Source organism: Pollicipes pollicipes, unplaced genomic scaffold, assembly GCF_011947565.3.
Source record: "Pollicipes pollicipes isolate AB1234 unplaced genomic scaffold, Ppol_2.1 Scaffold_6052;HRSCAF=7182_pilon_pilon_pilon, whole genome shotgun sequence".
NCBI lineage: Eukaryota > Metazoa > Arthropoda > Thecostraca > Pollicipedomorpha > Pollicipedidae > Pollicipes > Pollicipes pollicipes.
In genome coordinates this window covers 13,253,572-13,266,895 of record NW_023596805.1, presented here as the reverse complement: position 1 = coordinate 13,266,895, position 13,324 = coordinate 13,253,572, and the positions used below count along the sequence as shown (strand labels likewise).

Below are 13,324 nucleotides of genomic sequence, written 5' to 3'. Positions count from 1 at the left end.
TGTCAGACCGCCTGTCTGGCCGCCTGTCTGGCCGCCTGTCTGGTTGCCTGTCCAGCCGCCTGTCTGGCCGCCTGTCCGGCTGCCTGTCCGGCTGTCTGTCCGGCCGCCTGTCCGGCGGCCGTGACGCGTTCGACCCCTCGACATGAAGCTGTCCGCCGGCCGGACAGGTCGTGACCGGCCGAGGCGCCCCTGCCGTACCCCGGCGCCACCGCCCCACACGCCCGCCCTTTGTGTGGTAATGGCGCGCCGCGCCCGTTCCCACGCCGTGGCGACCCGCGCCGAGGTGGCCGTGAGAGGACGGAGAGGCGCCGGCGCCCCCGCACGGCTCCACTGCACGTCCGGGCGGCTGTCTCCAGAGACGTCAGGCGCCGGCCGGCCCGGACAGCCGGCGGTCCATTACAGATACCGCCTTTCGCCCACGTGTCTTGTGTGTCCGTCACAACCCCAGCCCGTCGTCGGCAGTGCCGCTGCGGCGCCGGGTGGCTTACCATATCTCATGACTGCCCGATGCGGCTTCTTTTTGTTCGTGGCAGCTTCCGTTGGTCCGCCAAATGTTGTGTGTGTTGTGTGTCCAATGTTGTGTGTTGTGTGTCCAAAATGCTGTGTGTCCAGCGTAGCTTCTATCTGTTCGTCGCAGCGCCCGTCTGCCCGCCAAAGCTTCTGTCTGTGCGTCGCAACATCCGTCTGTCTGCCACAGCTCCTGTCTGTTCATCATAGCTTCTGCCTGTGCGTCGCAGTTCCCATCTGTCCTCTATCCGCCACCGGCAACATCTTGATCTTGAGCCACCGGCTGATGTCCGGGGCAGCATGGGCCACTAGTCGGGGGTGATGGCGTCTCCACGGCCTCTAGCTGGTGACGCGCTAGCTGATGCCCGGTCGCTGTGTCCGGTCCTTGACGTGCGCCCCCTTTGTGGGGTGCTTCGCCGCTCTTCCGTCCTCTACTGCTGTCACCCGTGTCTGTCCCCTGTCTCTCCGTGTAGTCGGCCTGTCTTCCGGCCGTTCTGTCCGGTGATTTATCAGCACTGCTGTAACTGGCCCCTTTAGACGTACCGCTGCTGGACTGCCAGTTTTTGAAGCAAGTGACGTCCAGTCTTTTGGCGGCGCAGCGCGTACGTCAATCAACTGGAGTAAGGCCGAACTGAAGAAAGTGAGCGACAAAGGAAAGGCTATCATGAGATAACTCAACCTCAGATATGAGCCATCAGCTCTGTAAAGGGGTGAGATGACGCCTTTCAAATGGAGATCGAGCCTTGCAGCGGCCTCGTGGAACACCAGACCGGTGTTCGTGACAGGACAAATGGCCTCTGCAAGGGTTCACTGGTTTCTCGACGGCTCTCCACTGCCCGCCGCCTTGTGAAGCGACCGTTGACCTGTTCCCGCTCAAACGTAATTGCGATGCTTAAGGATATTGGCCGTTCAGCTCGAGCGTTCGACCACCTTTTCCGACCGACAGCTGGCGCCAGCACCGAATGAGGCAGCTTGCAACAGCGGACTGTCTGTCCGCTGTCTGTCCGCTGTTCGGAGCAGCCAGTTTCCAGCTCACCGCGACATGAGGCACTTACGAGCTGATGCAGAATTCATGGGATGGGAAAAGCTCACCTGTGCCCTAAAATTCCCGGCGATGCCCGGGCTAAATGCACTGCCGTTTGGGACAGCCCACTTTGTTGAAAGTGCAGGTGCTCTCTGTGAGTCCGCTAGCCCTTAAAAAAGCTGTTGGTGCCAAGAGTACATGCCATCCTAGAGTGCTCATGACAGGAAGGCGTTGATGAAGGCATGACGAACTGTGCAAAGCCTTTAGTTAGATGACGGCGATTAGCTGTTCTGCAGAGTATACTGCTCTTGCAGCTAATGATGGCACACTGAGACCTGAAATGATTATTTTTGTTTCGAAGCACGCTAACGCACTGCCATGTGATGACTGACCACCACTAATGAGAGAAGTCGAGATAAGGCGTGCCGTGTTGAATATTGATGACCCCATCACAGAAGGATTTTGTCGCTCAGCTATTTTGCACCTTATCTGCTGCCAGACGGTTTCAGGAGGTGACGACATGTGCTTGGTATTTGTTGGAAGCTGTGCGATAGAGCCCTCAGCGTCGCCTATCGACCTCCGGCTCTCTGTCAGCTAGCGGTGTCATTCAGCGCTATTGCCAAGCCGCGCCTTCAGTTTCGAAGGTTTGGCCGACAGAAAGGCAGCTGGGAGCATTCACGGTCGGCGCGGACGGTGTTGGCCGCGTGTGACACGCTCTTACCATTTCCAGACCACCTGCTGCTGCCAAACGTGCTGCCGACGGGACCGAGTCTCGACCAATCAGCGCCCGTCTTCCTCGAAGTGCCCGCCCCCGCGTACGTGATGCGCAACAAGCCGGCGACCTTGACCTGTCGGTCGGCGCACGCGCTCCACCTCTACTTCCGGTGCAACGGCGAGCTGGTGAGCGACCGGGAGCACTCGCGGGCCGACTACGTGGACCCGCAGACGGCCATCCGGCAGCTGGAGGTCAAGCTGGACGTGGACCGGCGCAGCGTGGAGGAATACTTCGGCGACTACCACTGCGTCTGCACGGCCTGGAGCAGCCGCGGCGAGAAGACCAGCCCCCGGGTCAAGGTCACGCTGGCCTGTGAGTACAGCCGCCCACACAGGGAACCATATGAGCTGTGTACCGTCTCTAGCAGATGTCCCAGTGACAGCTGAGTGCCTCATGCTGTCACTGGGGACTCCCAGTGTTTTCCCCGACAGAGTAGCTTTAGTCTTGAGTGCCGCGTATGGTGCAAGCTTGTATTCCCTTCGAATGCGGTCTCTAGCGGGGACAGCTGTGACCCTGCTCGGTTGTGGGGTCGCCGCCGCCGGCTGAGGTCAAGGACAGCTGTGACCCTGCTCAGCTGTGAGGTCGCCGCCGCCGGCTGATGTCACACGATTGCTGCTTGCTCTGCGAGATGCTGTCAAGACTAAACGTCGGCCGAGCGCGGCCCAGGCTGGGCACGAGTTGGGCAGCAGGCGCAGTTAATCCACGGCCGACGACAGTTGGCAAACTCTCCAGCTCGTAACGCCCAGCGATAGTCCTGAGAAAACGGCCATCGCCCGTCGCATCAGCTGGCTGAAAGTGGCTGACCAGAGCGTTAATGTGTGAGGTGTTGCCAACGTCGCCTGCGCATAGGCTTACTGGTCCAGACGGCAGCTAGACTTTGGGTTCTCCCTCTACCGCGACGCCTTCCCCTGTCTGGGGGCGTTCAGCCGCGTTATATTACTGTCATGTGACATGTCATGTTACTGTCATGTGACAGAAGTGTAAGGTCGCCAAGAGAGCCGTTCCATTGAAGCGTTCTGTTCATCTGGCCCGCCGGTGGCCTGCGGTTCAAAATCCCAGGCATTCTTCCCGACCTCGGCTCCCGCCGGGTCCTTGGGCTTCTCGCTCAGCAGGAGACTGGGGTGTATTCAATGCACCTGACCTGTCGACCTTTCCACTCTCAGTTTTTGCTCACCTTATTCCTGACTTCATCAACAAATCCTCGTCTTCGTTGGGGAAACACTAGCCAGCCTTCCCGGCACCGCGTGGGTGTTTTTGCACCAGCCGAGGACCACCACGTGCTAATAATGTTCTTCAGTGTCGCCCGGGAGGCCGCGCGGCGGCCTGTTTATTGGCTTTGTTGCAACCGAATATGCGGGCGGCGGGCGCTGTCGGCGGCGGTTGTCCCGGCTGCCGGCCACGCGCCGCGTGCTGGCGTGTCCGCGAGGCGGGGCGCTGTTTGTGTTGGCGGCAGCCGCGCCGGCCGGTGGCGATGTTTGACAGACGACGGGGCAGGGGGAGGGGGAGGGGGGGGTCAGGTGGTCACCGGCGTCGTTCGGCGTCAGGACGCCCTGGCGGGTTTCCCTGTCGTGACAGGATGGGGACGGGTACAACCGGGCCCCGGGCCCAACTCGGGACTCCGTTCTCGTGTGGCAGCTGTTGCGCGCTGTTCAGCTCCCGCCGCCGGCGACGCTGCGCTGCTGACCAGGAGCCCTGCCGCTCGTTACGTACGCCAGATCTGAAATCATTGATTTATCGAGCCGAGGCCAGCCGGCCGGCGGCTGTGCATCACCCCGTGACCTCTGCCCCAGCCGGCCGGCGAGCCACGACCTCATCCCCCGCCTCGTTCACTGCACGCCTCCAGTCTGGTAGGACGAAGGGAGTGCCCACATGCGCGCAGGGTGGTCCAGACCTTACACGCCTGCAGACTGAGCTCGTGTTACAGCGGCTCGTTTGCTCAAATGCATGAATGCCGAAATGACCCATGACCATTCAACTGTAACTGTCAGGTAAACTGTGAAGTTATTCAACCATACTGTAACCATAAATTTATTAAGGTGTTAAAAATATATATTTATATATATATATATATATATATATAGATAGATAGATATAGATATATATATAGATAGATAGAGAGAGGGGTGCATGTATATATATATATATATATATATATATATATATATAGAGGTATATATGTAGGTATATATATGTATATTATGAGCAACTATAACCAGCGCCGAGCAGAACCAAGATCCGCTCACGCCTGAAGCCAAAAAACGTTGGCAAAATTCAGTGCGACTGATAACTGAAAACCGGTTAAATATCAGTTGTTCATGGACTGGGGATGCCATGAAAAGGACGTTTTGAACAATTCAGCCCGCAGTCGTGCTGTTATGTTGTCGTTCAAAGAACCGGAACAACTATTTTTACACGCTGGAAGAGCGCATGCACGCGAATTAGTTCGAGATCGTTGACAGGCTCACTGCAAATCGTGTCTTTTTCTCGTCGGCCACGTGGCACCGACGTGTGCAAAGTCACAGCGCCACATTCGCCGTCCTTGCCCGGAAAATGTACTTCGAGCATTTCATGGACCAAGCCACGTTCCACTGAAGTGACGTTTTACTCGAGGGCAGAAATTGCTCGCCCAATGCGCTCGGTTGTTGAGCTCGGCTGCACCGCTCGCTGCCCAGCTGGTTGTCTGCCGAGAGGAGATTAAACGGAGCATACTGGAAATAGTACTGCCTTGGCGTTTGTCAGAGAGCGCTGGGGATGAACAGCGTTTTTCAAAGACAAGATTTAACTCCACTCCCTTGACCGACACGTGACATTACACCAAGAGAGTCGGCCTCGAACGCACGGCTCATCTCAGTTTCTGCGCGTGACACACATAAGTGAACTGGAGATTCTCTAACCTCTGTTTGCCGTCAACTCTGCTGATGTCGTTCTTAAAACCTACCCCGAACGCAATGCAGCCCCAAAGTAAGAAGTTGCCCTAAAATCCCGGCGATGAGATTGCTCAGATCGAAATGATGGTATGGCTGTGAACATCTATGCACTGGGCTATTTGACTGTCCCCAGCTATTTTCAAGCAATTAACACATTTAACGTGAGCCATACAATGCATACAAACTGAAGCCGCATGGAAACGTCACCTAATTTTAGTCAACGTATTGTCCAGCGACATAGACTCGGTAACTAGAGAGTTTGAATGTGTCTCGCCCTCCCTGGACAGCCGTCATGCGGAGGAAGTGTGGTACGCTTGATGCGCCTCGTCGTCCTCGCTCAGCCTCGCTCGCTCCTGTGCAGCTCTCAACTGACTCGCGACAGGCTTGGTGTGAGGAGGCCCGCAGTGCCTCAGCCGAGCTCACAGAACCATGGCGCCGATTCGCGGTGTTGCCAGATAATCTGCCAGGCAATTTAATCAGTGGAGTTAACCGTCGCCAATTATGCCGTGTTTTGTCGATAAACGGGGTGGGTGCGTTGCGCTGCAGCTGTTCAGTGCGCCACGTGAATAATTCATCGAGATGCGACCCACGTGTGCAAAACCGCACCACGGCAGGTGCGGGCTACTGTGAAACGCACTGCAGGGGTGGGGGAGGGGGGGGGGGGTAACTACTACTGTGAAACGCTCTGCCCCGAGGGGACGGCGGCCGGAATTGAGTTATCGTGCTCCTCGTGCGGCACGCCGCCGCCTGCAGCGGAGCAATGCTAATGATGCACCAGTGCACAGTCGGTATGAATCGGACGGATCATACGAGGGCGGAGCCCAGTATCCATGTTAGCAAAGCCGCATTTCGGCAACAGGTGGTGTAAGTCACGCCATGATAAATTCTGTGCATACCTTGCTCGGCAAACCGGACCTTTTTTCTTCCTCCTGCAGTCCGTGGTGGGATGGCACAACGCGGTTGCCAAAGTCAACTCACTCAGGGAGGTGAATCACGGTCTGGTGCCGTGGTGACGACCGTCTATTGATTGCCGTAATCTCAGCCTAGACGCGGCATCTTTCATGTTGGACTGATTTAGCCACGCTGATTGTGGCATTTAGTACGATATTTTCACTGAAATTTGTTGATGGCGAATTTAACTTTGCAGCGTACGGCACGCATGCAGAAAGAGTTCGTCATAGCAGAGGTCATATAAACCTGTCTTGATATCAGCAGGATTTTAAATATTTCTCTTCGCTGAACTGCGTTCTTTCCGACAGCTTTACCACTTCGGCTCTCCTTTAGCTGCCTTCATGCCTGCCAGTGCGTGAATGCGCGCCAGGGCTGCTGCTGGCCGTGTCAGACATGTCAGCCGGGTACGCGGGCTGATGTCGGCCGTGTCAGACATGTCGGCCGGGTACGCAGGCTGAGGTCGGCCGTGTCAGACATGTCAGCCGGCTACGAGGGCTGCTGTCGGTCATGTCAGACATGTCGGCGGCGTGCTTCAGCATGACGCTGGTCCGGTTTCTTTGTTCTCCCAGCCGAGCATCGGCTCTATCTGGCGCCGTCGGACGCCGCCGCTGGCCGCCCAGTGGCAGCCGTACGTCACGAGTAACTGCGGTGTCGACGGGGCGCACGGCGGGGCTCCGCGGGCCCGAACCACGGGCGGAGCCACATCGGTCCGGGGGAGGCACGCGTGGCTGGGCACGGACCGCGTGCGGGGCCGCGCCGGCCCGATGGAAGGACACGTGGTGCAGCCCGGGCTCGGTTGGGCTGGGCCGCTCCTGGCGGGCACGAGGAGGATGCCGTCAGAGATGCGCTATCGGGTCCTTGTGAAATCGCTTTAAAACGTGGGCAGGAAGCGGTGACTTTCCCCAGCGGTGCATGGTTTCGCCGCGGCTTTTCCGAGGTCAGCGGCCACCTCTCGCTCTGGCTGACCGCTGGCCGGCCGGACTGAGGTGCACAGAACTTCTGCAGTCTGAACAGACCTGACCGGCCCGCCCGCTGGTGACCGGACCTGACCGCTGCTGACCTGGACCTGACCGGCCTGTCGGCTGCTGGTCTATACCTGGCCGTCCTGTTCTCTGCTGACCTGGACCTGATCAGCCTGTCGGCCTCTGACCTGATCTGATTACCGGGCCAGCTCCTGAGCGGGGGCGCCATCGGCCGCCGTCCCGGCAGGGCACGACTCCCCGGTGCGCGGCGCCGCCCCGCCGGCACCGGCCCCGTGCGGCGCGCAGGTCTGGCCGCCGTGATGGCCGCTGAGATAGAACTGCTCGGCCCGCATGCTACGCCCTTCCCCCGGCCGGTACACTGGGCCCGCCGGCTCGGCTTACCGGGCACCGGCGCCGCCGCTGGGGGCCACTGTCGTCGGCCTGTTGGGTACCGGGCACCGCCGCCGCCGCTGGGGGCCTCTGTCGTCGGCCTGTTGGGTACCGGGCACCGCCGCCGCCGCCAGTGGCCACTGTCGTCGGGCCTTCGGGTACCAGCGCCGCTGCTGGGGGTCACTGTCGTCGGATACCGGGTACCGCCGTCGCCACTGGGGGGCCACTGTCGCCGGGCCCGTCGGATACCGGGCATCGCCGCCGCCGCTGGAGGACCACTGTTGCCGGGTCCGTCGGATGCCGGCGGCCGGATGAGCTTCACAGCAAGGAGCGGAGGTCTGCGCTCTCTTCAGCTGCCTCCATTGCCTCGTTCACCTGTCTGCCGTTGGTCGTGTTTCTGGGGACGCTGTCTGTTGTTTTGTTGTGGTACTCGAAACGGACGAGCCTCGCCTCCCTACGCTTCCGATCCAGTTCCACTTGTCCCTAGGTTTGTGTATAACATTACGCGGCGCGGTGCCTGTGTCTCTCTCCTGCCACTATTTGTCGCAAGTGACGACGGGTGAGCGCGTCTCTGTCTTCACGGGCCGCGTCTCCCGTGTCTCCTGACGTCTCTGTCGGGCGGGCCTATCAGCCGGCCGCATCTTGGGCGGCTCGTCCGTTCCCTATATGAGTGATTTATCGCTGGAGGACATCTCCATCAAAACTGGCCGCGATAAAAGCGGTCGGGCGCGCTCTGACGGCGCGGGGCGGTGGCGGCGCACACGGTGCGGGGCGGTGACGGCGCAGGAGATGATCTCCTCATCTCCTGACGGCAGTCAGGTGATCGGGCCCGGCTCGCGGCTTAGGCAGAGCTACGCAGCTCCCTCTTCCCCCCCCCCCCCTCCCACCCCTCGACACTCCCGCTGCACACGCGCGCGCGAACGCCTCACGCCCGGCTTCCGCTGCTCTCGGCGGTCATCCTTTTGACCGGCATCAAAGTGCGAGCCGTTCGCTGTCGGCGTTCGCTTCTCCTTGTCGAGATTCCTCGCTGCGTGTTTGGACGCATTCAGCCCAGATCAAACCCGAATGGCTACGCGCTTGAGAAAGCACGAAACACGCGGCGCCCCGGAAGCCGATGCGTTAATGTCAATATATGCTCCAAAGGCGATGGCTGGCGGCGGGAAGGTGTTTGTTGGGTTGAAACGGCCGCTGGCAATGTGGACGGTGATCGGTAGTGCGCTCGAAAGCCATATGGAACGTTTCATCATGTCCAGCCATCATGGACTTGCGTGGACTTCGCGGACTTGCATTGAATTCAAATGGGCGTTTCTCACGACTCGAAGAGAGAAATGCAGACAACATTCACAATGCTTTTGTTATGAGAAATGTATACTCGTTGTCCGTGGACATACGCTTTTGTAGTGGCAGGTGCTTTGTCATTGTGTGTGCATTGTTTGCATATGAACGTCAACACGAAGAAGCAGCCGGGTTGGTTTTCGCTCGACAAAAAGTGTGAGCTGTGACATCCGCCATGACAAAGTAACAGAGCGTGTAATAGATTATGATGCAGAATTCCAGCTGTCCAGCCCAACGAAACTATCAAGGCCATAAAGAATGGACCAGGTGGTCGATGTAGAATACTAAATAAGCTCCAAGTTACCATGTCTGATCCAGAATACCACAACAGTCACTGAGGCGGTTTTACTCATGGCCAAGCGGTCGTCCGCAACGTGCGTTTATTTATATTATCCATAATTTACGAAGTCATCCATGCGTGTGCACGTAATTCATGACAGCACAGTTTTTCGCGCGGTGCGGAACCCCGTGACGCCCCTTTGGGCAGTTACTGGCTCGTGTGTTCGAGTGACGGCGGCTCACGCGTCTGCCTGACGTGGCAAAGCCCAACGCCGTCACTGATGGGAGGGCGTGAGGTGCGCGGGGCGTCTCCGGCGCGGCGGCGGCCGTGTTGTGATCTCGGCGTCCTAGAATTGTCGCTCGGCGGCCGGAGCGGCGTCGGCGACCGTCAAACAGGCCGCGGCCGGATCAGATGGCCCTTCACCGTCACCGGCGCCGGCTGACAGCTGACGGCTGACGGCTGTCGGCGCCCGTGGCGGTGGATCAGAGACACCGGTGCCGGCACGTGCAGCCGGCCGACCGGGTCAGACCGGGTCAGACCGGGTCAGATCAGGTCAGACCAGGTCAGAATGGGTCAGACTGGGTCAGATCGGCCGGCCTGACCGATCGCAGCCCCCGTCAAGTCACTTTCGCAGCCGGTCCTGCCCGCCAGCGTGCGCGCTCCGTACACAGCAGTCAGGGCAGCTGCTCACCGGCGGCGGATAATTAAAATGAAGCGTGGTTAACGTAATCCTGTCCAGAAGACCTCGCCGTGTAGGGTTCTCTTAAAAGATTGCTGGGTTAGCTCGATGCATCAACTCTTCAAAATCTTGTACGGTCCGTCGCTTTTTCACACGCATTGTGTGGGATGGCAGTGTATGTCGTTCTTTGATAGCAGCTAAACCAAGCACTGAATGTTTTTGTTCCGTTGGCCGATGTCTCTTCTCACTGTAGCCTTTGTAATGACCCTTGGAAAACACTTACCATATCCGTTTTCACCCCTTCTCCCGTGTTTAATCTTTTACAATCTATCCAGGGCATTCTTAAGCACCCTTTCAGCCCTCGATACACATAAAACAAGGCTGCGGATCGCCGTGTCTCGACATTGTATCGCCGCCCGACACCTGCCGCCTCTCCATTGAGGGGGCGGCTGCGGCGGGCCCCTCGACGCCCCTCCGCCGCTCTCTGCGCGCTCCTCGCGCTCGTCATTAGCCCTGTCCTCGGCCGTGGGGCGCCTTTGTGCGGGCCCGCGACACTGTAATCTTCCGAATCGGCGCCCTGTCCGACCTACGATCGGCAGCCCTTGCCCGCGGTCGCCCCCGCCGCGCTCCATTGTCGGCCGCCGACGGTCTGTTTGCGTTGGCCTTTTTTCTCGTGCCTGCTCGACGGCGGGACGGCGGGCGGCGGGGCGCGGGCCAGGCCGGGCCAGGCCGGGCCGGGCCGGACCGGGCCGGGCCGCGGTCGTTCGTAATGGACGGCTGAGTGGCCGCCGCCGGAGGGCGAGCCGGCCGGGGCCCGGGCGTGTGCCGGTCCCGGCTCCCACGCCCGCCGGCAGCCGCTGAAGGAGAGCGGCCCGGCCGGGCAGACGCGGCGGCGCCGGTGTCCGAGGGAGCAGCGCCGACACGGATGGAGGGGAACGGGTGAGCCGCGCCCGCCGCCGCCCCGCTGACTGACGCGGACCCACACTGGCTCGGGGCAGTCCGGCGGGGTCAGCAGTGGGACTTGGTAGCCTGGCCGGGGAAACCAAACCTGGCGAGGTCATCGACCTGACCGGGGCAGCCGCTGCTGCTCTGGTCACCCGCGCCGTCCCCTGAGCTGTCACTGTCCTGGTCGGAACCCCCGACCCCTGGCCGGCTCTTCTGACTCTGCTAGCTGTCCTCTGCCATCGTTTCTCGACAGTCAGTCGCGCTCTACCGTCCCAGTGGCAACAGAGCGTGTTGTGATGCCGGTAGGTGCTATACGTCAGACATAGCACGGGGCCGACGAAACCTGGGCTGTAAACCGAGAGGAGGCCAATACCAGTCCCGTTTGGCCGCTGCAATGCCCGTGCCAGGTAGTAACGCGCCGCGTATGTGGTGTCGAGACTTATCGCGTCTCATTCCCGCCTGCCGAGAGTTCTCTTTTTCGAGGAACATTGCGCGGCAGGCTCACATGGCTTCTTGGATACTGTCTTTAAGCAGGGGTGATTTGGCCTACTAAGTAGGCGATCTATCTCCTACCGGTGACGGGAGCTGTCAGCTCGTCACTTCTACAATGCCACTGTGAATCCGGGAGCTGGGAAGCTTTCTGATTACATCACAGGCGGGGTGTATGACTGACGTGGGGGGGGGGGGGGGCGTCCCGGGTGAGGGTGTCCCGCTGGCCGAGCTGCGTCGTTTGACTCCTTTTTCATTGTTTCGTCTTTACGACTTCGAAATGGAAGATACTCTGGCGGGGCAGCCGGCTCTCATGTGCCGTTCTGTCTCCGTGCTCATCCCCGCTCTGGATTTTCCGCTGGAAAAGCCGGCTCTCATGCGCCGTTCTGTCTCCGCGCGCTTACCCTCGCTCTGAAGATGATCCAGTACTGCTGATCGGCCGGCTTTGCAGCACTGCACACTGGTGTCGCGACGTGTACCGGCCTCCCCGCTGTGTGTCGTTCTGCTGCCCCTCCGTCCGACTCCCTCCCACCACCGCTGCCCATCCGCCGTGGCCCCGCCACCACACAGTCCGTCGTGACCGCCAGCGGGCCCAGGTGTGTCGGCCGGCGGTGGACGCCCCCTCCCCTCCCCCTCCTCATAGGCCGTCATCACGACACGCCCTGCATTGAAGCCCATTTAGATAGATGGTGCGATAGGTGGGCAGTATTTACACGCGGCATTGTCACGTAATGACGCGGGCCGAGCGGGCGGCGGCCCGACTTCCGAGAGGCAAGTCATCCCGTCGCAGGCGCCCGGGCTGGCGCCGGCTGCTCCCTGACGGCTGTACAGTACCAGACCGTCGCAGGCGCCCGGGCTGGCGCCGGCTGCTCCCCGACGGCTGTACAGTACCAGACCGTCGCAGGCGCCCGGGCTGGCGCCGGCTGCTCCCCAACGGCTGTACAGTACGGGACCGTCGCAGGCGCTCAAGCTGGCGTCGGCTGCTGCCCGACGGCTGTACAATGACGGATCGTCGTAGGCGCCCGAGCTGGCGCCGGCTGCCGCCTGACGACTGTACAGTACCGGGCCGTTGTAGGCGCCCGAGTTGGCGCCGGCCGCCGCCCGACGGCCGTACAACAACGGATCGACAGCCGGCACCCGAGTTGGACGTCGGCTGCTGCCCGACGGCTGTACAATGACGGCCCGCCAATGACGGCTATGACTGCTGACTACGCGCGACGTGACTCCTCGCGCCGTGACTCCGCGTCGTGACTCCTCGCCGTGACTCTGCGTCTTGATTAATGGTGGTGGCCGGGTTATCTAGATGTTTGGCTCCACCCTCGTGCCTAACCTTCTGATCCACGGAAGCCCGCCACGCTACTCCGGCCATCATTGTTGTTGGTTGTTCGGGGTCATGTTCGTGTCCGACATACCGCTTCACAGAAGCCCACCACACGATTCCACGGACTTTTTGGTGATTTCCCGACATGGTTCAGCGCATACCTGAGTCGCTGTCGTGCCTCTGGTGCCGGCTGTGCGGGCGGAGCGGCGCACGCGCTGACTTGTGTTCCCCAGTACTCGTCCGTGCGCAGCGGCCGCGTCTGGTCCAGCGCGCCGCCGCCGCGGTCTGCCGCTGGTCCGGTCTGTCGCCGCCGCGGTCTACCACTGGTCCGGTCTGCCGCTGGTCCGGTCTGCCGCTGGTCCGGTCTGCCGCTGGTCCGGTCTGTCGCCGCCGCGGTCTACCGCTGGTCCGGTCTGTCGCTGGCCCTGTCTGCCGCTGGTCCGGTCTACCGCTGGTCCGGTCTGCCGCTGGTCCGGTCTGTCGCTGGTCCGGCCTGTCGTCGCCGCGGTCTGCGTTGGTCCGGTCTGTCGCTGGCCCTGTCTGCCGCTGGTCCGGTCTGCCGCCGGTCCGGTCTGTCGCTGGTCCTGTCTGCCGGTGGTTCGTTCAGTGCCGGCGTGTCGACGGCGGTCCGCGGCCTGGTGACGCTTTTTATGAGCCCAGCTTGAGGCCGGTTAGAACAGTGCCCTCCCTCGCTGCCGGCCCGGTCTGAGACGGCACATGTCAGTCGGTCAGAGGCGCG

At 60.6% G+C, this 13,324-nt stretch overlaps 1 protein-coding gene across 1 annotated transcript in view; it reads left to right on the top strand.

Moving 5' to 3' along the window:
• LOC119104264 (netrin receptor UNC5C) overlaps positions 1–13,324 on the top strand; it is a gene marked incomplete at its 3' end in the record, with an annotated part of 79,592 nt that overhangs the window by 52,446 nt on the left and 13,822 nt on the right. Inside the window, exon 3 of the mRNA XM_037227961.1 lies at positions 2,262–2,618. Within this exon, the coding sequence (XP_037083856.1) occupies positions 2,262–2,618 (357 nt within the window). The remainder of the gene's footprint in view (positions 1–2,261; positions 2,619–13,324) is intronic.